We start from the raw sequence: 26,265 nt of genomic DNA on the forward strand, positions 1-26,265 counted from the left end.
CAGTCAAATCAGCACTCACAGTCTCACACACATGTGAATGGGGCTGACAGGTACTCTTTAAAATACTGTAATTAGGCTTACGCTATGTTCACACTTGCGTTGTGGATTTTGTTCAAAACGGACGCCACAACGCTCTATTGAATCCATTGACTTACGGTGTCCATTGTTTTGCTAGACGACAAAGCGCTGCAAGCAGTGCTATTTTTCAAATCAAATTTGGTGGAATCTACGACAGAGGCTCCAAACGGAGCTTCTAGAACAGAAGTGATTAGAGTCTTACACGTGTGCATGATTCTTAATTATTCTAATAATTGAGAAAAGTTCCCAGTATGCAACTGTTCATGTCATAGGCTTATGTGAAAGTTGTAATTTTGATTTATGGGCATTACATTTTTTGCTATTTTTGGATTTGTCTGATCATTTGCTTTCCTAGGGATAAGCAGCACCACAACTTTGGGCTACTCCAATCTAATAAATCACTGAAAAAGAACAATATTAATTTAAAATCACTGAACAGGCCATACTTGGGTTGTGGTGTGTCTACCTGCCCTCATGAGTAAGTACGGCCTGTTCAGTTACTTCAATCTAATAATATTAAATCATGATCCTGCCACTGGGTCTCAGTAATCTACGTAACAAATCTTTGCAGAAAACCAAGAAACTATAAGAAGATTATGGGACAAGAACAGTAAAAAATATCATGCTCATCTACAGCACAATCCAAATTATGAATAATATTTGCTATTACCGCTTCACTTTTGAACCACTTGAGAAACACAGAGGAAGACAAAGTATGATGCCTTACAGTGTAAATTTGGATACTTGGCACATACAATATGTAACATTGAGAAGAAAAAAATAAAGCACAATGCATCTCTCACTAACTAATCTTATGATTGATTGATTGATTGATTGATTGATTGATTGATTGATTGATTGATTTAACCATCTTTTTTTTCTTTAACAGCAGATTAAGGTTTTACCAATGATCCCTTGAAAAAATCCATCAATTTCTCTTAAGCTATTACACGGCGAGGGCCGTGTAAACGAGCGCCGATCAACGAGATATCTCATTGATCGGCGCTCATTTGCTTCTTTCACGAGGAGCTAGTTTGGAGACGAGCACTCGTTACTCCAATCGCTCATCCCCATACATTTTATCATGTCGGCAGCGCATATCCCTGTTTATACAGAGAGACAACAATAATATTTTAGCCATTTAAAATGATGCAATCAGCCGATGAACGAGCATTTTCTCGTTCATCGGCTGCTCATTGCCCTGATTACACAGGTCAATTATCGGGAACTCTTGTTTGCCCGTTAATTGGCCAGTGTAAAAGGGCCTTTCGTTTCCAAGTTTTGACAAAATGGGGGCGATTGCAAAGTTTAAGCCACGGGCGTAGCTATAGGGAGTGCAGAGTAGCAGTCACACCCATGCCCTGATGCCTGAGGGGCCCAAATGCCTCCCTGACACATGAAAGGACGCCAGTATTATAAATGGCATGGGGGGGGGCATGATACAGATTTTGCATTGACGCCCCAGAACTTCAAGTAACCACTAGACTTGGTTTAAATGAGTACATTTTGTCATTATTATTTATTAAAAGGTCATATTTGATTGGCTCCTGAAGCTTGTGCTGGTAGACTATTTTTCTACCTTTTGACGTTATGTGGTACCAAAACATTCAGTACCAATGTATGAAAAAGTCTCTTCTATAGGTCAGAACGGTTATTAGACGTGCTTCAAAATTGTTAATATTATAAATGTAATTGGAAAAATCAATCCCATTACCTCAAAATAATGTTGAATGTATGCCCTCTCAGGATGACCAATTCAATAAAGGAAAAAAATCTGTGTTCCATTTCTTTAATTTCAAGGCTTTAATTCACTTAGTGAACACTGGGGCAGATATTTGTTAACTGTTTTAGATACTTTTTTCAACATGCTCGACAAGGGGGCGTGGCTTAGCAAAAAGGGGTGAGGGCCACATATTTGCATTATTTTCTTTCATATGACATCCTCTGACAATGTCCTTCTTGCTATCTGTATTTTGGGCGTTCCTCTGTGTTATATGAATTATTACTGGTGACTACTGCTATTGTGTCTATCACATGTGTATATGGAGTGGTCACAGATACAGGAAGTCATTGACAACTAGGTTAGATGGAGACATTAAAAAAAAACAGAAGGAATGATTTGAAAATTCACAGAACAGTATTTTATTGTAATTAGATTATGCCAAAAAGATTTTGGAAGTGGAGTTAGACTTTAATGTATGAGGAACTATGTGTAATACTTTTCCTTTAAATGGACCCTCATCACTCTTTTTTTTTCTATAATTTTTTATGTTTATTGCCTCCTTCATTGTCCGCACATGTGAACGTCCCTTTGTGTATGTGAATCAGCCTTTTGGTTCACATCCTCTTGCTTGTAGTTAGTAAACATTCTCATGGCTATGCCGTGTACCCTTAGCCTTTTATCAGTAACAATTAATTCCGTAATTCCGACAATCAAACGAGGACTTTCTCAACAGCCTCTCAAGCATCCACCCATACAGCTGAAATAAATTATAACTCTTGCATAGTGGAATGAGGATGTCGGTCTGTGCAGAACATCTGCTTTAATATGAATTCATTAGAAGTGTGGCTATTTCTGTACTTTTCTGCACAAGAAATAAGACCCAGATGGCATGTGCTATGTGTCTGAAATCGGACAGAATGTATGATCTTCTTACCATTTCTATTGTGGTAATTTTAAAGGCTCTACTGCAACCTCTGTTGCTGAAGTGTAGTTGTTCTATATGTCATAAGATATAAATGACTATCATGAAGAATTCAATCTATTTTGTAATATTTCTGATGCAAACACATACAAATATTAACTAGCACAAGAGTGGACATCCCGGAGTACATGAATATATATGAGACAATATCACAACTAAACTGAATACGGATGTACTAGGCTTAGTCACAGACTGATCCCTGCGGAATCGTAGGCACTCCATGCGCCCACCGCATGATATCCCAGTGAAGCATTGTATTTTCTCTTAGAAGCATACCTGGGTTGTATGGCAAACAATGGAGCATGCCATGATGTTCTGTCTAAGAAATCACAGCGAAAAACCTCTCTGTACTTCTTGGTGCTGTTTTAGGGTATGTTCACACGCACTAATTACGGACGTAATTCGGGCGTTTTTGCCCCGAATTACGTCCGAAAATAGCGCCTCAATAGCGCTGACAAACATCTGCCCATTGAAAGCAATGGGCAGACGTTTGTCTGTTCACACGAGGCGTAATTTACGCGCCGCTGTCAAATGACGGCGCGTAAATAGACGCCCGTGTCAAAGACGTGACCTGTCACTTCTTTGGGCGTAATTGGAGCCGTTATTCATTGACTCCAATGAATAGCAGCGCCAATTAAGTCCGTAATGGACGCGGCGTTCAAGCGCCTGCACATGCCGTTACGGCTGAAATTACGGGGATGTTTTCAGGCTGAAACATGCCCGTAATTTCAGCCGTTACGGACGCCCTCGTGTGAACATACCCTTACAGAGCACATTGGTGCTGTATTATGGGTCCATACAGCAAGGATCCCTAATTGACCATGTGCATTAGGCCTAGGTGTCCATATATTTATCCACATGTCATATGGGGTCAAGTATCAATGAAAAGAAAATCTACAAAGTATGGTGGTCACAACGTACTTTTTCTTTTTACCTCAAATACCGAAAGTTTTGACAGTTTTCTTTTAAACAAAAAGGGTGTGATTACACAGTCATAATATTACAAAATACATATAACCTCAGTGTCCTCGATATTTATAAATAATGGCATACATGTAAGACAATATAGACCTGTCATACAGGTTTTCTTACAGTTGAAGGCACAACAAATTAACAAAGTGTTATACAACGTTACTATAAATATGTTGCAGAATCAGGGGCATATTGAACAAAACAATACTTAGTAACACATGACCTCTTAAATAGTCACATTGAGAAAACTGGTGTATGAGTCTGATTTATGCTTAGTAGTGGGTATTAATCAATGCTGTGTTTGACTTACTGTAAAAATTTGTCTGTGAACCCCTATTAAGATAATTGTGACACCCAAATATAGTGTTGTCTTCAGTGCATAACTAGACCAATGTCAGCGAAAAGTTTGGATATTTTTAACCCTTGGTGACACGTGACAATCACGAAGGGGGATTATGCACCTCCATACTCAACAGGTGTCGGCCGATTCTTCGGCTTACTCCGATCCTGGCGGTTTAACCACTTAGATGCTGCAACCAATAGTGTCCCCAGGAAGTAATTAGAAAATGGGGGGCCCGTTTTATCACCCCCCCCCCCCGTGACAGGATCACTTGGTGCTGATGGTTGTCTACCTGGGGGCCTAGTGAAGGCCCCGAGGTCTGCCATCTTTGTCCTTCTATTAAGCCAGGTTTTTACCCATTACATCCCACAAAGATTTTTTTTTATGCAGTCCCCTAATATATGGTACATAAAATGGTGCTATTAAAAACTAGAACTTGCCCAGCAAAAAAACAAGCCCTCATACAGCTATGTCGATGGAAAAATAAAAAAGTAATGGCTTTTGGAACTCGTGGAGGAAAAAATAAGAATGGAAAGAAAATGGAAAAATGGCTGTGACACCAAGGGGTTAATATTTACTTTTCTGAAAAACATAGTGATTTTTTTTTCAGTATCACATTACTAGTACCAGCAATACTTGCCTTATAATATCTCCATGAAACACAACACTGTAGCTTCACAGTCAATAGTGTGGAGTCTCCTCTTATTTGCTATCCAAAAATAACGGGGGTCCATATTAAGCTTAAAAATCTTAAGATAAATGAAAAAAGCCATCAGCTGTTGTCAGGGTATTTATAAATGAGCACACACACTGTGACACTTCAATGTCCACAGGCAATGTGACAGTTACAAAGAAACAATCCTTGTCAGCAACAGATGTCCATAATAATAGGTGCAGCATGTTCACCCACCAATAGCCAGAGACAAGCACCCAAAAACAATATAGGTCCATTGTTAAAGACTGTGACAAAGTAAACCAATAAAAAAATGCTTGGGACTGGAAAGGTTATTCTGTTTTATGCCGTCTTCTTATGTGGATGTGTTCTCACATATAGGTGCATTTGGTAGCTCGTACCAAGGAGGTACAGGTTAAAATACTTCTGACTATGACTGCTTTCCACATAAAGAATAATGCTCATACATGAGAAGAATGACGATTTTATTTTTAGATTTGCTATTTTGATACATCGATGATGTATATAGTAACAGGGTGGGATTTTATGCAAGTCCAGAATGATTTGTTTTTATTACTCCAAGCAAAGTATCGCTGAGTAGCTACAAATATCAAGGAAATTAGAATGAATATGAAAAAATATACATTAGCATTATTATCAATAAGTCCTATCGAGCTGCTTGACACTGCCGATGCTCATATAGCTACTGCGTCTTCAGATTTCCCTATATTCTGGCTTCTCAATGGAAAGTTCATGAAGTTCATGATGTTTTTTCTAAACTTCATAAAGAACATCAGAACCAGTTCTACAGGGAAATATAGTGCCTTGAAACCACAAAATGCAAACTTAACAAATAGAGTTTGAAGACTCTCAGCCAAGGATGTTGTTATGAAAACCATTACTAAAATACTTTGAGCTATGTACCTTTACTATTGGGTCCTTTGCATTGTTGGAACATCATAGAAGGCTCTTTGCCCAGTTGGATTTTACGCATTACGTATGACAAGAAGCACAAAACAATTGTTTTGCCTGTGTTATAAAATAGAAATGGTTGTGAATACAAACACAACTTAACCTTGAGGTGAACGCTCAGTTTCTACTGCACCCCTTACATTTGTCTGGTAAGTATTATGTTACATACACTGGAGCCTATGAAGGAGTTAGTAGCGAGTGTTAAAAAGAACAGAACATTTTTCACTTGTAAATATGAAGGACTGCCAGATTTTTCTACAACACATGCGTGAGAATTAGAGGATTATCCAATGTTCTATAACAACTACAACTTGAACCAATTTTCCTGCACAAAAATCTTAATATCTATATTCAACTATAGAGAAGCAATTAATAATCATTGATTTTAGTGAGAAAAGTTAGATAAGTAAATATTCATTAAAGCGATTCATAAATTCAGAAGTCAGACTTCAGCCAAACACTAAGCAGACACACAAAAGATCCAGTCTTCTCTGACCTCCGAGCTTTCTGTTCTGGAATCTTGACTGCATTTGACATCTGTAACTCATTGAGTTTTTGGTTGGCTTTCTGCAGTCAGCAAACTGACAAAGTACAAAAGTATTCCTATCCCTTTATAAAATGGTGCTACACAAGTGTCTGTTCCATGCTCATGAGAACGCTGCTTTGTGACTCTTATCAGGAAAGATTCTGTACTGTCATAGATGGCTGCTTAGCCTGGGACCCTGAATGTGATTTACTGGTTCTGGGGCTAGTTCAAAGGTTAAATGACTTCCCTAGTACTGCATGACCTTTGGGATGAAACCTAGGTTTGTTCTGCAAACCCATAAATGAATCTGCATTCCACAGGGGCTTTGTACTGTTTATGGAGCTATCCTATTACTATGGCTGGCAATTCTTCCTTCTGTTTCCCCAAAATAAAATTAAAAGGATGGATCATCCACGTGTCTAAGATTACAATCTACAATAATCTACAATCTGTCTTCTAGATATATCTGAAACAAAATTTGATGTTAATGAAAACAAAAACATGGAAAAGGATAATACAGAATTAAAGGGGTCCTATACATTTAGAAAACTGTGTCCGCAATCTCATGGGGTTATATGCAAAACAAGAGGACAGGAAGTCATGCACTATTGAAAATAGAAAAAAAATCTTTATTGCAGCAAAAAGCTAAAACAGAAGATCCAAACAGAAATGATGGTCTGCAGCTATAAAAAAGTTAAAAACGACACCACAAGGTCTCAATATATTAGTAAAATCACAGTGTATGCAGATACTTATATAAGACACTAGGCAGACAATGCAACTGACCATAATGTTGCGCAAAATAGTATAAACAGAAATAATAATTAGTTCCACAGAAGAAAGAGGTATAGACTAAGGTAGAATAACTTATAGGTATTTAAGTGCAGTGAAACAGAAACCCACATCGGTAAGATGCTGGGCAATAAGGGAAAAGAGTCCCAAATTTGGGACACTAAGTCACACATTTATAACTAAGTAATGTCTTACCCATTTAGTGTGATGAATATATGCCAGACAAGCGCCCCGACGCGCGTTTCGCGTAAAATAGTCTTCTCAAGGGGTTGTAACTTTCTCATATAGTCCCCCATCTCCATTTTACATCACTACCCTGATCACTGGACTTGCAGGAAAAGGGAGAAGGTAGCAATTCAGCAGTGGAACATCATGTCTTAAATTATAGAATAGGCACCTGCACATAGGAGAACATTTCCTGCAGTTGCACCACTGCCCTTACCCTATATACCCCATGACTTAGAAAGCAGCACTCTCCCCAATTTTATTAAAGCACTTAACCTTTTTAAAGAACAACAGTACTTATGCCAGCACAGCCGGCTACAAGATAGGCACAGATTGATCATTATTTGGTGATCACCCAAATTTCCTCATAAAATACAGGTTCACCTCCAGGGGACAAAAATCTTTTTTATGGGTTCCTGTAAGGGTTGTACTTCATCCATATTTAACTGAATACGGGCAAGGCAGATGTCCTATCGAAATAGAAGTGCTATGCAGGATAGGGGCCTTGCAGAACGGATGCATGGTTTGGATCAAGATTATTGTATTTTTTAATAGCTCCTAATGCTGTGTATGTACATGGAAATAGAACATATTTTCCAACATTATCATATATATATATATGACTTGTTGGCTAATTATGCAAAAATGTGGTCTTTTCAATTGTTAAAAGAAAGGGTTTAAGGTTTTTTTTTAAAAAATACAAGACCAATTAATGTTCCATATATAACCACAAACACACAAATAAATCAAAAACCGAAAAGGTGGAAAAAACTAAACATAAAATAGAAGCATCACGAGTCATAGATTTAAAGTGATTCAGGCTCTCCATGGCTTGTGATGTCTCAGTACTCTAAAGGGTTTTATATGTGCTAATATATTTTAAAAAATGGGCAAACAAGCAGCACTCAAAAAATGAGAGGTTTATTCACCAGATACCACCACCACCACTACATTTCACCCTCTCTATGAGGGCTTTTTCAAGTAGTGTTGATTGATCGAGTGCGGTTTGTTCTGTATATGTATATATATATATGTATACATATAGATATACACACACATCAACTATGGAGGGAATTTGACAACATTTCCATGCCAATTTTTAAAAACGTTGTTGGAGACTAGTGGAAGGGATGTGGCCACCCATGGTCACCATATTTACTATAATTTACGCCAGAATCTAGTTTAAATTATAGTGGAAGTCTACGCCAGCCCCTGGCTGATGTAAATTTAATTCATTGGCGAATAGGCAGTCAAAGATGCGACAAAGTTATCAAGAGGTATGTACCTCTTAATTACTTTGTTGCAACTTACTCCAACTTGTTTCTTGCTAAGACTGGCGTATGAAACGGCAGTTTTATTCGATCTTCCCCTATATGGCCAAAAGTATGTTGACACCCCTCCTAGTTACTGAGTTCTGGTGTTTCATCCATACCCATTGCAAACAGGTGCATAAAATAAAGCACATAGCCATGTATTCTCCATAGACAAACAATGGTAGTAGTATGAGTCGTACTAAAGAACTCAATGACTTTAAATGTGGCAGTGTCAAAGGATGTCATCTTTGTAAAAAGTCAGTTCATGAAATGTCTGATCTGCTAGATCTGCCACCATGTAGCAATATGTGCCATTATTGTGAAGTGGAAGGCTCTAGGAGTAGTAACAGCTCAGGCATAAAGTGATAGACAAGGACAACGCATGCTAATAGATAGGGGCCGACAATTGTTGAAGTGCATTGGTGTAAAGCACGCCGGCACTGGACAGTAGAGCATTGTAAACGTGTTCTCTACAGTGATGAATCACATATCACTATCTGTCAGTCTGATGGACAAATCTGGGTTTGGCAGATGCTAGGAGAACGCTACCTACCAGAATGCATGGTGCCTGGTGTAAAATTTGGCGGAGGAGGCATTTGTCTGGGGCTGTTTTCAGGGTTTTGGCTAGTGGCTGGTCTAAAATTTGGTGGAGGATGCATTGGTCTGGGGCTGTTTTCAGGGTTTTGGCTAGTAGCTGGTGTAAAATTTGGTGGAGGAGGTATTGGTCTGGGGCTCTTTTCAGGGTTTTGGCTAGGCCTTTTACTTCCATTGAAGGGTCATGTTAAAGCCATAGCATACAAAGTTATTTAAGAAAATTGTATCTTCCAACTTTGTAGCAACAGTTTGGGGAAGACTTTGACAAGCTTGGTCTGGAGGAACTCGAGTGGCCTGCACAGAGTTCTGACCTCAACATCGTCGAACACCTATGGGTTAATTTAGAATGCCGATTGCAAACCTTTTTGTCCAACATCGGTGCTTGACCTCACAAATGCTTTTTTGACTGAATGGGCACGATTTCCCATAGACGCACTCTTGTGGTTAGCTTTCCCAGATGAGTGGAGGATTTTATAGGTGAAAAGGCGGCCCAACTCCATATTGACGCCAATGATTTTGGAATGGGTTGTCCAATAAGTTCATATATAGGTGATGGTCAGGTGTCCACATATGTCTGGCCATATAGTGCAGCTCTGCCTAACAAATATACAAAGACTTAAAGATTCTCCAATGTACTTTATGCACTCAACATTCTTGACTTAAAGAGGCTCTGTCACCAGATTTTGCAACCCCTATCTCCTATTGCAGCAGATCGGCGCTGCAATGTAGATAAGAGTAACGTGTCGGACGAGCGAGGACACATCGGCACCAGAGGCTACAGTTGATTCTGCAGCAGCATCAGCGTTTGCAAGTAAGTAGCTACATCGACTTACCTGCAAACGCTGATGCTGCTGCAGAATCAAATGTAGCCTCTGGTGCCGATGTGTCCTCGCTCGTCCGACACGATGCAGGACCTGGGGCATAAAGTGACGTCACAGCGTGATCTCTCGAGAACACGCTGTGTGTCTATGCACTGCCAGAAGCTGGGTGGTAACGAAGAGAAGTGGATGATGCTGATTCGTCAGCATCATCCACTTCTATTCACAACGCCCAGCTAGTAAAAGAAGTAAACACACCCAGATGTACACACATAATACACGCCCAGTTGTACTTTAGAAAGCCTAATTTGCATAAATATAAAAATGGTCAGAACTTGGCCAAAAATGCTCGTTTAAAAAAAAAAACAAACGTTACTCTTATCTACATTGCAGCGCCGATCTGCTGCAATAGCAGATAGGGGTTGCAAAATCTGGTGACAGAGCCTCTTTAAGTGAATTACCATCGCCCAAATTCAATACCTTTCCTCAATTCTACATTTTGTATTGGCTTTACTCCAGTGATGTTTAGCTATAGGTTAATACCATCTGTCTGTGTTGTTTATTTTTGTAGTCCTTGTATAAAACATAGGTCAGCTGTAGACCTTACATATGATAAAACTGTGACTAGAAGGGACCATTGTGTTCTATTCCAACATAAAATAAACATCTCTGCCTAATTATATAAAGTAATGCTGATAAATCATACAAGTAATCTAACAAAATAAATCAACACATTAAATAAAATGTACAGAATGCCACACAAAAACCAAAGAACATACCATTTGAAAGTATGTCCTAACTAGTCATTGTCTGTAGCACTGGCATTAAGTAGAGACAGGAGAAGCAGCTACATCAGATGTCTTAGTTATTAGTTGTTAGTTATTAGCATTAGTTTCAAAACGACATATATTTTTATTCTTTCATGTACCTTTTTTTTTTTTTTTTACTAAAAATAAAAGTGGACTTTTTTTGCTTCAACCAAAAGTATTCCTGGTCAGGTTGAATTTTTTTCTTATTTTTTTGTTTCCCTTAAAGGGGTATTCCAGCCAAGACAAGTTCTCTGCACATCACCGCCCCATTCAGGCATGGTGTAAAAAACTGTATCTGCAGTTTATTCACAGTGGTAGGATGTCTGTTTAGGTAAAAATTCCAGGAGACTTAAAATCAGCTCTTGGTTGACGGAGATGCCTCGTGAAGGGGGTAACCCTAGGTGAACAACCCTTTATAGAACGACTTTTAAGAAGCAAAACATTGACGTTCTAAATAAATATTATAGACTTGGGCAGATATATTACTCAAGCTGCAATCCATACTCTGACAGCCAACAAACGGAAAAACCGACCCCTGAAACACTATCTAGATGATAACTCTGAGCTTATACTGTCACAATGAGCAGCCCTGAGTAGCATATGCTGTGCAGAGTATTGTTATCAGTGAATATATATCTCCGCATCTGCCAATAGCTTTGTTTGCAAGGGGCCTCAGCATATGCTAGGTAATCATTATAAAATATTAACCTGAAAGACAAGGTACTTCTAAATACATTTTCTGGTATATATTTATTTGGACGTGTATTATGCAAATAAAAGTTCCCTTTTTGATAGCATAAAGTAATTCTATCCTTCAAACAATTGTGGATAGGTGATAAATGTTGGTTCTGGGAATTCTGCTTTCATAAAACGTCACTACGCATGTTATTTGATAACGTATAATGCAATTGACAATGATTAACAGCAAGGCCAAGAAAATGCGAGCGCGACAAGCTTCTAGTTTTAATGAGATTAAAGACAGTCACAAGGGTAGAAAAACACCACTCTCATATTGTATTGGACTGATGCCGAGCAATTGAATTACATGTAAATGACAATCCTGTCTTTTGTAGCCTCCGCTTACGTAAAAGTAACACTGTTTACCATAGAGGAGCTACATTCAGATGTCTCTCTTTTGAAACCTGAGACATAATGTGAATTTGCTTTCTGGCTTATTTCTGAATGAAAGAATTCATTGTCGTTGAGAATAAGGTAAATTATTTTGGCAGATGCTGTTATTCGGTGTTAATTTGTAACAGCTGCACTTCGGATTTGACATGAGTTATTTACTGGGGAAAAAACTTTTTTTTTACTAAAGTAGTCCACATATCATGACTGAAATCTATTCATAGACTACCATATAAAACATTGGCCCTAGAATGCATGGAAATTTTTCCCCTAAGGCCCCATGCACACGGCCGTGCCCGTAATCACGGGCCGCGATTGCAGGCATGGCCAGCCGCTGACAGCCGCCCGCATTTTCGGCCGATGCTCCCATACAAAGTATGGGAGCACGGACCATAAAAAGCAAAAGATAGGACATGTCCTATCTTTTGCGGTACACTTCTACGGCCCAGACACCTTCCCGTAAATAAATGGGAAGGTGTCGATGGACAATAGAAGTGAATGGGTCCGTAATTGCAGACCGTAATTGCGGTCCGCAATTACGGACAATTTTTACAGTCGTGTGCATGGGGCCTAAGAGAAATAATACCTAGGAATACAAGTCCCTTCAATAATCTCAGCTATTTCAGCACTTATACCTAGATGTCCACAGACTCTGAATGGCATATAAATCTGTATTATTATGTAGTTACATTCACAATCTCACTCCATTTTCCTGGATCCAACATAGTTCAGAAAGCCGGGATCCTAGTCATCATAGTCAGCCATGATCCTGTGAGTCACTGCCTCCCCGCAGTAATACTGTCCCATAGTGTAATCATGTTTTCAGTACAGGACAGTAGTCCCTTAGGCTTCGTTCACATCTGCGTCAGGGTTCCGTCGGAGCTGTACGTCGGAATGAAGCCCTGACCATAGGATTCCGTTTCCATCACCAGTCGACTACGCTATTCATTCCGTCAAAACGACGGAACCCTTGCACAATGGAGACCAATGGAAACCATTTGCACTGGATCTGTCGCCTGTGGTTTCCGTTTGTGTCAGTCAGGGTCCCGTTCCGACGGAAAACTCAGACGAAACGGGAACCTGGCACAGATGTGAACGAAGCCTATTAGAACTATTTAAAAAATACTCTGCTTTGAACCAAAATACTGCCACTGTTCTTAAAGTCAGCGCAGGGGGATTTCAAGGAAAGGCTCTCCTCTCAAACTACAGACTACATTTTATGGCAGCCTACAGCCTGTAACGAGTATACCCAAGAAGAGCCCAAAATTGAAAGCGTAACTGTTCGTTTGCAAAACTTTTGATATGTCATAGAGACATATCAGAAATTTTGATCAGTAGGGGTCAAAGTGCTGAGACCCCCACCATAGCTGAAATTATGTGGCAGAAGTGCTCAGCTGAGCGCTCTGTACCTTCGGCTGTGTTTGACGCTCATCCTAGGCTGAAGATTGGCTCACATAGAACGCTCTGCAGGAGCCATAAAAGAGTGTCATACAATATACCCATATGGGAGTGCTACAGTTCTACTGCCATACAGTAGCCAACTAATGAAGTGCCCAAATAACAGGGCCATACAAATTACCCACAGCAGTTGCTGACAGTGATAGATTACTTAATACTCTAAACCCGATAGATTCTCACCTATCTCCATTGGCTGGCCGTGAATCTGTATGCCCATTTTAAGGTTACCTGATGCCCTAAATGCACATGTTACAGTAAGGATTAAAATGATGAAGGCCCTAAATGTAAGAGGCCTTTAGGGATATTGTACCACTCTATGCTATTCGTACTAGTTTATTTTTCTTTTTAAATCAGGGTAAAAGTGTGTAGTAGAATAAATAATATTTTAAGCTCTATTGGATCAAAGAAGAAATCAATGACAAAAATCCATATTGAAATAAATTTATACGAAATGGTAAATTAGGAATTTTAAAGAGTTGCTTCTACATTAGCCCTCCATCCAGCGACATGCCATGTATGTCTGAAAGATGGGAGTCTCAGCTCTTGGACCCACACCTATCTTCATAACGGGGTTCACCCGACCCCTTTCCGCTTGCTCAGCTGTTTCCGTAACTCCTATAGGAATCAATTGAGAGATGCGTGGCCACCTCTCTATTTATTCTCCACTTTAAAGGCTGCTGGCTGCCTCACCAGGTGGGGTGACCCGTGTTCTGGCGATAGGTGTGGGTCCCAGAGGTCAGACTCAGACATTTATGTCATATCCCGTGTAACGTTAATGTCTGAGGACGGAATACCCCTTGAAACAACTATTCCCTTTCTTCAACATACAATATTTACTCTAAGAATTTACAAAGCATGTGTCCGTCTTGTAAAATTGTGCAGCTGCAACTACTTTCAAAATGACTATATGTTATAGTGCATGGATACACTGCACATTTATGAAGGGAAATGTTTTCCTAGCAATAAAGAAAATGAAACAGAGCGTAGTAGGAATAAGTAAACATGCGCATGCAGCTTGCATTGACAAAAGGAACTAAGCTCTCTATAGATCAATGTAATGACTAGCACTGATACATTAACAATGGAAGGAAGACTCGTCCTACAACACTTTTTGTAGTATTATTCCTGGTGACATGCAAGAAAAAAATAGCTTTTATTCCACAGACATTTAAAGAACTGTTAAGTCTAAATTGCCAGCTGCTTCTCATAAATGAGCTATCCGGGTGTAAAAGTCTGTCAAAAACAAAAACCAGGTGCTCAAAAATGTACCAGTTATGAAAAAAATTCTGAATAACGTGTACTAAAGTCCATGTAAAAAGTATGTCAACTTTTACAAACAGTGGTACTGAGACCAACAATACAGCCCCACTAAAAATCTGTAGTACTTTTTTCTCACCAAATTTTAAAATTAGAAGTCAATGGGCGAAATTGATCAAGATTGGCGTTTCATATGTCAATCCCTATTAACAATTAGTTGGAGTAAGATGCAACACATTTATTAAGAGGCAAATGGTTTTTAATAAATGTGTCGCATCTTTTGGTCCGGCCGTGCGCTATCTATTTCCCCACAATCGAAAATAAAAAATTAGTATGTTCGTTCACTTAACCGCTCATTTACACTTCTCCTCACTGGGTCCCCTCAACAAGCCATGGCTCATACAAGGCTCTGACACCGAGCAACTTCAGTGTTGCGTCACATGCTACGACCTGCCACTGCCCGGCATCAGTACCTTGTGTGAGTTGCAGAATACTGAGGAGGCCTGAAAGGACCCGATGGGTAGAAGCGATGAGGTGTAAAATGCATACACATCTTTTCTTAATAGTTTGATCGGAGGGAGTCTGATGGGGGGCCAAGGTACAGAGCCCGGCATGGGTCTTTACCTTGCTATGCACCCTAGAGTGAAATATACGCGAGCTAGGAACTGGCGTCGATTTCTGCTATAATTTACGCAGCAGAAAACTGGTGTAGAGAGGTTGATAAATTTCCCCAAAAAAGTGAGTTTCCTCAAAAGGGCAATAATAGTTGGTAATAGAACTTCTTCAACTCAGTTCTAGTGCAGTTAATGTAAAACTCTAGAGGCTTCCACTGTATTTATTAATATTTTTTTTTAGAATCCCTAATGAGTAATTATGTATGCACCAAGTTTTCTTAGTTCAGTTCTAGCAACAGGTCATGCCACCTGAGGGTGGATGGTAGATCTCCGTGCTCCTGTAAATATCAGTGTGGTAGCTAGTAGACGGTCATATAAAGTGCATCACAAAGCAAATACAAGCAAGGGTCAAAGTAAGAAAAATATGGAACATGTGGTCCATCCAGATGCTTGAAAGTAGGAATGTATGGTACTGGTGCTACTAATGTTCATAGCTCAACGTAAAAATGGTCTCCATAACCATGGCATTATTTTGGTGAACATATTTTAGGAACATAAGGACAGTATTAGCTTTCCTTACCTGATTGTAATATGTCTTAAATACAATAACACCGCCAGCACAGGACTGAACGTAACTTGGATAATGTTGTCCATTTTCCCGTAACCAAACTTGTGTTCCCTGCAACAGAAAAAGATGATGTAACAATTTCGTTTTAAAAGTGCTGTCTATTTAGAAGGGTCAAACGTATGCACAGAGGGGGCAATTTGGCGTTTCAAACATCAATCTAAAGAAATTATTAAGAGCTATGTCACTATTATATTGATACAGAGGTATTAAACGATTTTTCAATCCTGTGCTCTAGTAAATCTGAGTGAATTGCTTTAGCCTGATACTAGTAATTTTGGCAAATAGCGCATTCTTAAGGTTAACGTAGTAAATAATTAATTGTAATCGTTCTCTCAGGCAGTATCTTTCTAATATTTTAAGACGCGCACACCTCCTAATAAATGAGGTAAATCTCTGGCCGCTCCACAGGACACCCCGCAGTGAGGAGGATCAGGGGGTTCTGGACCCCCGTTCTCATGATCGTTGGGTGTCCCAGCGATCAGAAAATGATCACCTATTCTGTGGATAGGTGATAATTCATGATTTTGGGAATACCCCTTTAAGAAGTTAACAATTCCTCTCTTTACATATTTACATAAGAAGAAGTCAGTGTCTATTTGGATGAATCATTAGAGGGGTTGTCTGGTTTAGAAAACCCATTTTTAAAAATACATTTATAGGGTATTCTCAGTTAATAGAGGAGGCTACTACATTCAGGAATCTCATCAGCCTGAACAGATTTTTTCTAGTTTATTAAAGTATTATACATCAATACATCAAAACATAAACTACTATAAAATATGCAGAAAGACACTCTGATGGGGCCAGAGAGCAGAAAAAGGCTCAAAGATACAGAAACCGCAGGGAATCAAAAAGAGAATAATATTATATATACATATGGGATAACGACCCAGAAAATACCAGTTATAACATGTCTGAGAGTACGGCCTTTTGAAATAATCAGCAGGTATCCCTAAATTCAATAGTAGAGATAAGCCTAAAGGTCACACTGACCAATAACAAAAAGTATAAGCGGCACACTGTAGTGAAATGCTGTTATATCCAAATTGTGCTTTGAGAATATGTAAAAATATAGCTAGAACAGATAGTGGAAGATAAGAACAGTGTAGCAGCTCTGGATAAATATCCTAACATTGGTAGAACTCAAGATGAAAAAATGAGTTCAAATACTAATGTGACACATGGCTATAGCACAAACCACCATGTTCAGTCCCAAAAAATCCAATATGCACATAAATGGAAAATAGTGGTTTAAAGAGGATCTGTCACTATTTTATTAATTCCCTATCTCCTAACTAATCTAATAGGCGCTTTGCTGCTGATAACTACAGTGTTTTTTGTTTTTTTTCAAGAACCTTTATTATTATTTGCAAAGTTCTGTGTATTTTTCTAAATATGCTGATTTGGCTAAAATAGCCAAATAGGAGGGGACTCTTTCTTTTCACTCTGGGCGGTGTAATGTTTTCTGTATGACGCTGTCCAATCAGCATACAGCTTCTCCCCCTTCCCTGCCCAGCAACACAGTGTGATCGTATAGTACTGTGTTTTCAACTGGCGATATCTCCGGTTGTGTCACATCTAGAACTGCGATCCTGGTGTCATATGAAAGATTAGAATCAGAGGAACCGCTGTTCTCGGTGTGCACAGCCAGAGATATGGCTGTTTTAAGTGATCCCCCTTCTCTCCAGTGTGTGTGAAGCAGTTTCATGCGGATAGGACAGCACCATAGGCTGTGAGGTAGCTCCACCACAGGAAAATAGCTGCTGTTGATGCCCATTTTTAAGTATAGAGCATTTGCATATTTAGAAAAAAGCTCATAACTTTTAAAATAGTACAAGTTTTGGGACACAATTTTCACTACAATTATCAGTATGACAGCACCTTTTAGATTATCTAAGAGATAAACCATTACTAAACTAGTGACAGATCCTCTTTAAAGAGGCTCTGTCACCACATTATAAGTGCCCTATCTCCTACATAAGGACATCGGCGCTATAATGTAGGTGACAGTAATGCTTTTTATTTAAAAAAAACGATCTATTTTCACCACTTTATTAGCGATTTTAGATTTATGCTAATGAGTTGCTTACTGTCCAAGTGGGCGTGTTTTTACTTTAGACCAAGTGGGCGTTGTACAGGGGAGTGTATGATGCTGACCAATCAGTGTCATGCACTTCTCTCCATTCATTTCTTCAGTTTATAGAGATCCTTTTAGATCGCTATGTGCTGTCTTATACTAACACATTAACAATACTGAAGTGTTTAGACAGTGAATAGACATCCACGGGATGTCTATTCACAATCTTTGCACTTCGTTACTGTGTCTGTGGTACTTACAGCAGAGCAAGCGTAATCTCGCGAGATTACGCTGTAAATGACAGCTTACAACGAGATCACGCTTCCTCTGCTGTAACTACCACAGACACATTAACGAAGTGCAGGGATTGTGGATAGACATCCCGTGGAATGTCTATTCACTCTCTAAACACTTCATTATCATTAATGTGTTAGTATAAGCCAGCACATAGTGATCTAAAAGGATCCCTATGCGCTGCCTAAATGAATGGAGAGGAGTGCATGACACTGATTGGTCAGCGTCATACACTCCCCTGTACAACGCCCACTTGGTCTAAAGTAAAAACACGCCCACTTGGGCATTAAGACACTCATTAGCATAAATCTAGAATCGCTAATAAAGTGGTGAAAATAGATCGTCTTTTTAAATAAAAAGCACTGCTGTCACCTACATTATTGCGCCGATCTCCTTATGTAGGAGATAGGGCACTTATAATGTGGTGACAGAGTCTCTTTAAGTCAGTGCAAGGCATTACCTTTGAACATAGTAAATAAAACTGTCAGATGGCACCTCGACACGCGTTTCGCTGGCCTGCAGCTTCGTCAGGCTGTCCATATCTTAGACCAGCAGTAGGACACCATGTGATCAGCTTATCATCGAGGAACTCTTCTAACAAAAAAAAATTGTCCAAAACGTACAACCCCTTTAACTGAATAATCTTATAAATACTCACTATACTGTAACTGACTTGTATTAACTTATTTTCATTTACAAACCAGGCACAAATAGAAACTTTAAATGTATCACTGCTTACTATAATCCTGAGCAGAGAAATCCAGAGACACTTAAAGGACCAGTGTCACGGGAAAAATATTTTTTGTATCAATTTGCTTTTAGTGTTTGATTTAAAAAAAATATATTTATTTGTGTGTTTGTGTTTTACTTTTTTAAATTTTTTCACTTTTTCTTGTCCATGGGGGCTGCCATTTTTTTTTCCATCTCTGTATGTGTCGATTAACGACACATACAGACATGGAATACGGCACATACAGTCCCATAGTGAATACGAACGGGGCCCGTTCCATCCACTATGCTGTATGCCGTCTGAGTGGAAACGGCGCATGCGCCGCACCCACACAGTCCAAATTGAAGGTCTTCGGCCGAGCGACGTCCGGCGCCATTTTCTTGTGGACCGGAAGCCGCGGCCGGACAGTAAGATTACTACCTCCGGCCGCGGCTTCCGGACTTGTGCACTTGGAGCGGAGGGTTCAGACTGAGCGGACGGACCGGAGGGAGCAGCGGCGGCAGGAGCAGGTAAGTTAGGTCTGTGTATGTACGTGTTTTACTGTGTGTTTACTACTGTATGTAAACCTACTACACTGTGTGTTAGCTCAAAAAATGGCGACACAGTGTAGCAGGTTTGACCGTTCAATCCCCTCCTTTCTCCTGGCACTAGCCAGGATAAGGGGGTGGGGATTCTGTGAGCTCACTAGAGCGAGTGTGTCTTCTCAAATTTTGCAGCATAAAGCAATGTGGTTGCTTTACCACATGCCAATGCTGCAATTTTGGGAATTGCTCCATCTAGTGACCAGCACTGGGAAATGTTATAAATTAGAATCTAATTTATAATATTTCCTGACTCGTGAAAAAATTAAAAAAATTAGAACAATGTTTAATCACCTATACACTAATTGTTTAACTAAAAAAAAATAAAACATTTTTCTAGCAACACATTCCCTTTAAGTTACATTTTGGTGTAGAAAGTACGATTTTAATATAATAATTTCATTTCTTACTTTTCCTAATGACTTAAAGTCATCAGTGACAGAGATGTAGCAAACCACAAGGAAAAGCACAATATTTACAGGTATACACAATATCCATTTACCCTACAACATTACAATGACTTTCATATAGGATATTTCATCTGTATATAATTGACTTGGTTCCATGTATCTACTTTCATTTAATAAGCGGACGTGTATCAACATATAGCCTATTGTTTAATAAATGTTATGTTACAAAAATATCATTTGATAGTCATACACTTGTGTCATTCTGACGCATAACTTACCCATGAAATACAACATGGACTCTTTTGTTTTACCTGAATAAAATAACATGTAGTGGAAGTGTTCCCTGCCCTGATGACCTATATAAAGCACCGCTCTACAAAAGGTTTATTCCATGGTACAATATCCTGAGCTGCCTACACACGTTCCACCCAAGAATACTGGAAAAGGCAGATAGTTACACATTTAGAAGCGGTGATATTGCGTTTTCTTCTCATACTGGCTCATATAGCTGATGATAAAGGACACGTCTTGACTCCCACCACCAAGAACAAGAGGCTTACCTCCACACTAAAGAATTTACTTAAAGAATTTCCACCCAAAACCATAACATTTATATATTTATTAGTAAATCAGGAGGTAGCCTAGTACCTAAAGTAATTATATTTGTTTTTCTCACAAATTTATTGGAAATTTCCTGTTTTATTTCAGATGACATTTTTGTGAATGTAACAACAGGTAGTGGAGCCATGTTGGTTGTCACTTTTAAATTAACTGTTTATGGCCCTATTACGCGGGCCAATGATTAGGCAAATGAGCGTTCATACGAACACTCATTCCCGATGATTGCCATGTGTAAACAGGGCAACGATAAGCCGATGAAACAGCAAATGCTCGTTCATCGGATGATCACATAGTTTATGCAGAAATAAATATTATTATTGTCAGCAGAACTTCTTCCGGTGTAAACAGGGAGATGTGCTGCCGACATAATGGAAATGTATCATTGTTCCTTGTGAGAGGAGCAACAAACGAGCTGTCTTGTCAATTAGCGCTCGTTTTTACGGCCCATATCGGCCCGTGTAATAGGACGCTTAGTAACTAGTTACAAACTGTCGGTTTCTGAAAAGCTAATTATGACTCAATTTCCTTGTTATAACCCAAAGGGGTTGTACAGAATAAGAAATAAATATCTGATGTGTGTTTTTTTTTTTTTAAATAAAAATAGTGCCAATCTTGTCGATGGGTTATGTCTGGTATTGCAGCCCAGCCCCACTCAAGTCTATTGACAAGCATGGCACAATTTCTAGGAAAAAAGCAAGCCCCTTTTTTTTCTAATAATGGACAACCCCTTTAATAAAAACAATAATTTTAGAGTAGAGAATGGAAGCAGGACAGTGCATGGCTCACACAATTCCATGAAAGTGCGCACTAGGACCCTCACATTTATTATTTATTTACCCATACTGCGTCAACATATTCGACAGCGATGTCACCATTCACATCAGTCATTATACTCAATTTGGCTAACAATCAAATACATATCTTCTGCATAATTACTATAACTGAACTCTGTAACAATTACAATACTTGGAACCATACAACTTTTTTTTATATCTGAGGCTTTGAAATGATGGGAAGCAAATTATCACCATTATCATTTAGTGTAAATATTAATGTAACACCAAGAATTATAATGCTTAGTACAGGACACTGTAGCAAAACACGAGTAGAAGATATCACATGTGGGAACTAGACAAAATAAAAAGTCAGCGGCAGATGTGCAACTCTGGTCACTGATCTTGTGTTTAGGTATAATATTCTGCAGGTACCGCTGGTATCAGCCCTAATAATACAGCTGTAAAAAATATTTGATTGTAATCTGTATAAACATGAAATGAAAGAACCAAGCTAGAAAGATACAAAATATATTTTTAGCGGCTCCTTGGATTGGTCCATTTTGGTTAGTGGTGGACAGCTGCACTTGCCAGCTTCCTCTGCTGTCAACCAGCTGCTCTAACAATAGTGAAGACAGATCGGACAACACAGATCCATGGCATCAACAGATTGACAATTTAGTTGGATGTTAGTGATTCCTTTAGTTTTCTTTTGTCAGCTACATGAAACAGTATGGCCCATTTAGAAGAGCTAAAGAGTAACCAGGCCAGTACAGACAAATGGAATGTTTAGGCAGCTATAATTTTCCAATATTATGTTATAATCAAAATTTATATGCGATGAGCTAGCATATGTATGTGACATGTTTGCCAGCCTCTTCAACCATTAAGTTGCCCATGAAAGGAGAAGGGGGCAGTTTAGTATGTACTTTTTAAATGATTGGCTAAGCCAGGACACATATTTAGGGGGCAAGGCTAGACACAAGGCATGAGGGCTTGGTGAAAGGCCCCATTTTGATGTTAGTAGGGGGACTACCCCTTCACTATGTACATCTCTGGTTTACAAAATAAGTTTTTTCACCTAATGAAACGAATGCCCCAATAATTGTGTTTAAGCTGTCTATTTACCCACTGAAACACTTGGCTACAAAAGAAACAAGAACCAGAAAAAATTGTTCCAATAATACCAAGATAAAATCTTACTATTTCCCATAGTTTGTTTTTTTCTAGAATCATCTATGCTATGCTATAAGTTATTATGACTGTACAGACAATTGTGGCCACTACAACAAAAGTCAGATACATTTCCACCAATGGCTACAGTGGGGAAGATTAACTAAGCTGTTTAAGATTTAGTGAGTATAAACTTAAGGTCCGATATGGGCCATGAAAATGAGCGCCGATCAACAAGACAGCTCGTTGATCGGCGCTCGTTTGCTCCTTTCACAAGTAGCTATGTACGGAGAGGAGCGATCGTTCATCCCCATACATTTCCATTAGGTCGGCAGCGCTTCTTCCTGCTTGCACAGGCAGATGTGCTGCCGATAACGATAATATTTAATGCCGCATAAACGATACAATCAGCCAATGAACGAGTGTTTGCTCTTTCCTCGGCTGATCATATGAACGCTCATTTGCCCACTCATTGGGCCGTGTAAAAGAGCCTTTAGATCAGGCAGTCTGAAGGTGCGCCAAATTTACCACAGGGGCGCACGCTATGTCATAAATTTGGCGCACCTTACTAGTCATGCTAGACGCTTTTCTCTTCCATACATCTTGGTTGGCTTGATTTTAATTTGGCGCACTTAGACCTATTCTTTCGCCTTCCCGCTAAGCCACGCCCCATTTCCCTGTGTCTAGTGAGGTGCGGACATCTGTTCTTAAATTAGTCTAAAATTAAATGCGCGAAATTGTGCCAAAATACACCAAAAAAATATACTTTTTTTTACGCATTCTAGACGCAGAAGTAAATCTGCCCCAATTATTTTTGCAATTCACAAACAGGAATTATAGATAGAGGTGGTAATGTATGTGGTGACTAGTGAAGCTGCTATGTGTAACATACACTTTCACATCATGAATGGGGCAGCACTAGCCGGCTATTATCATAGTGCACGCTGACTCAGACATTGGTGTAATTATTCTTTACCTGAGCTTGGACAAGGTGGATGTGAAGACATTACTATGTTTTTGAAGGAGACTGTTAGACAGTGACTGACTATTGAAGATGCACTGAGGTTTTTATTACTCAGTAATCTGATCCATAACAATGATAAAATGCACTGCCGGCATACAAGCTGTTATACCAGAGCTGCCGGTGAGCCAGGTGTGACAAAGTGCCGATAAACTTTACAGGGACAGAGGGCAGCAGGCGACGCGCGATAACAGGCCTAGGTTCTATTGCACCATTTGTATTTGAATAAAAACATCAGGGAAATGCTCTTATGAACACGTCATAAACCACACTGAACTCTGCTACATATTCTGTGCTGCGTGCACAGGAAAAAGTGCTAATAAAAGTGAAGCTTATTTAGTCTGGAGCCTGACATGCAAGTAAATACTACAAAAAGCACATGGTCCGGATTTCAGGATTTCTTGACAAACTACATATAAAAAAAAGTGCTATTAAAACTTATTACTATCTTACAATCATTTCACACCCTCCTCTGAGGAGGAAAAAGTATAATGTTTATTTATACAAAAAATATAGTATGCAAATTTGTAAGAGAAGTCTAGAAGATGGCGCAGACACGGCAAAATCCAGCATTGTTGGACTGTAGTGTAAGAAAAGGATGTGATTATATCTATGAACAGTGGCAAACATTGTTTTTGTTCAATAAAAGTGTTGAAAATGTATGAATAATAATGTGTGATCTTTGAACTGTACCATGTCTATATACAAACCATATTCAGCAGCATTGCCGAATGTTTAAATAATAGTGCATACCTTAAAAAAAAAAAAGGAGGTGGTAAAGCGACCAGAATATATTTGAAGGAAATGGGGTGATAAAACAGTACACACAAATATTTGAGCTGATACAAAATGAGTGACCGTACCAGTGACCCATTCAAGAAAACAATGGCTTCCAGCAGATAAACATCAGTCAAAAATATATAGGACTTGTAGAAATGTTTGTCCAGGTGGTGCTTCGAAACTGGGGAAATGTCAGCGTCTATAATAGACCCGTATCCAGTATGTCCAGTATCTATGCATCGAAAGTGTTAGCTGAGAAAAGTAAATATGTCACCTGAGTCATGTCCAGTCCTGCAGAACAAAGAGCGGTGTAAAGTCCAAGTGGTAATTTGAGCAGTGTAAAATAGGCTAACAAATTAAATTCAAGTTTTCTTCTTTATTCTGGATAAATGAATGACATAGTCTTACAACTACAATGTCTAACTAACTTAAATCAGCACAGAAAAAAATTTATTTTTCCGTTCTGGGGGCGTTCTTTGTCATGTATTTAATTTTATTGCATTAATTTAACCCCAGTTTGGTACAATTACAACCCATGTCCACTCAAAAACACTCTGGAATAGACTGAACGGTGCTGACAGCTCTTCTATGTGCCATGTGCTGCTTCCTATGTCAGGTAGTTATGCTCCTGTGCTCATTTTCTTTTCAGCGGCAACAGAGCTACCAGTATCATTTTGTCAAAAAGTCAACACATCTTTACAGAAATATATAGTTCCTGCTCTTTCCTCCCTCCTTTCTTCTATTCTCCCTGTGGCTACTCCTGTAAGGTTTGGGAATGAAAAGCTACGAAATCAAATAATATTAGAATTTTACTACAAAATCACGGTTCTTTAACACAGCATAATGATGGACTATGAATCTTAAATTAATTTACTGAATTCTTCAAAAAAATGCTATTCAGCCGTTGCTTCCAACAACAATAATATATTGGCCTAGCAGGCATTCACTAAAGGCAGACCTGAGGCCTTTGTTAGGACCCCGGCTGCCATAAATACCATAGGCACACCCGTGATTGCATTGCGGGTGTGCTGATGGGGTGAGAGAGGGAGCTCCCTCCTTCTATGACTACTTAGATCCGTCATTCGCTAGTGAGCGCCGCATCTAAGGGGTTAAACGGGAGGGATCGATGCCGATTTTGATACCTCCTGTAGCTGACAGCAGGGAGCTTTTACTGTTCCAGGCGGCGCTGCGTAAAAGGGCTACTGCATCAGAATAAAGACCGTGAGTGACCGATGTAAAAACAACTATGGGCGGTCACTAACGGGTTAATAACCATAAACCAATGTTTGAAAGCACATATGCTAAATATATAAAACATATGAATAAATTATTACCGATTCGATGTGATCATAAAGGTAATAATTGTTGTTTAAATTATTACTAAAAAATAGCTACATCTATAGCCACTATGGAGGTTTGTAAGACCTGACAGGGTTAAGGTGGCCATACACATTGAAATTTTTCCTGAATCCCCCATAAACATGCAGGCTCAGCTTAATTCCAACATCTTCCCTCGGGTTGGAGTGGGGAGGCACATTATGTAGTTTGCCGATCCCACCAAAATTGGCAGGTTCGGCTGAATTTCATCTAATGAGTAAGGGCACCTTTAGAACAACCATCAGACACCAATACAATTGGGTATAATTAGATAAATAGTGCAAAAAGACAGCAGCGATGTTCACTAAAGAACCTTTTCCCCAGGCCGACAATAGGCCGGTGCAGCGAGAACCGATAAACGAGACATCGTTGATCGGCACTCGCCCAGTGTAAAAGGGCCTTAATCTAATTTTCTTAATGTATACAAACTGTCCTCATACTGTATCATATCTGCCACACAATTATTTCTAAACTTGTGCTACTTTCTAAAAATACATCCAAAATTATTTTTTGATGTTAAACACAT

General features: G+C 39.1%; 1 protein-coding gene across 1 annotated transcript in view; it reads right to left on the reverse strand.

Moving 5' to 3' along the window:
• The window catches only part of MYO10 (myosin X), a 216,060-nt gene that overhangs the window by 159,830 nt on the left and 29,965 nt on the right, over positions 1–26,265 (reverse strand). The window contains exon 2 of the mRNA XM_075826765.1: positions 15,855–15,953. Coding sequence (XP_075682880.1) covers positions 15,855–15,953 — 99 coding nt within the window. The remainder of the gene's footprint in view (positions 1–15,854; positions 15,954–26,265) is intronic.

This window comes from Rhinoderma darwinii, chromosome 5, assembly GCF_050947455.1.
Source record: "Rhinoderma darwinii isolate aRhiDar2 chromosome 5, aRhiDar2.hap1, whole genome shotgun sequence".
Taxonomy (NCBI): domain Eukaryota; kingdom Metazoa; phylum Chordata; class Amphibia; order Anura; family Rhinodermatidae; genus Rhinoderma; species Rhinoderma darwinii.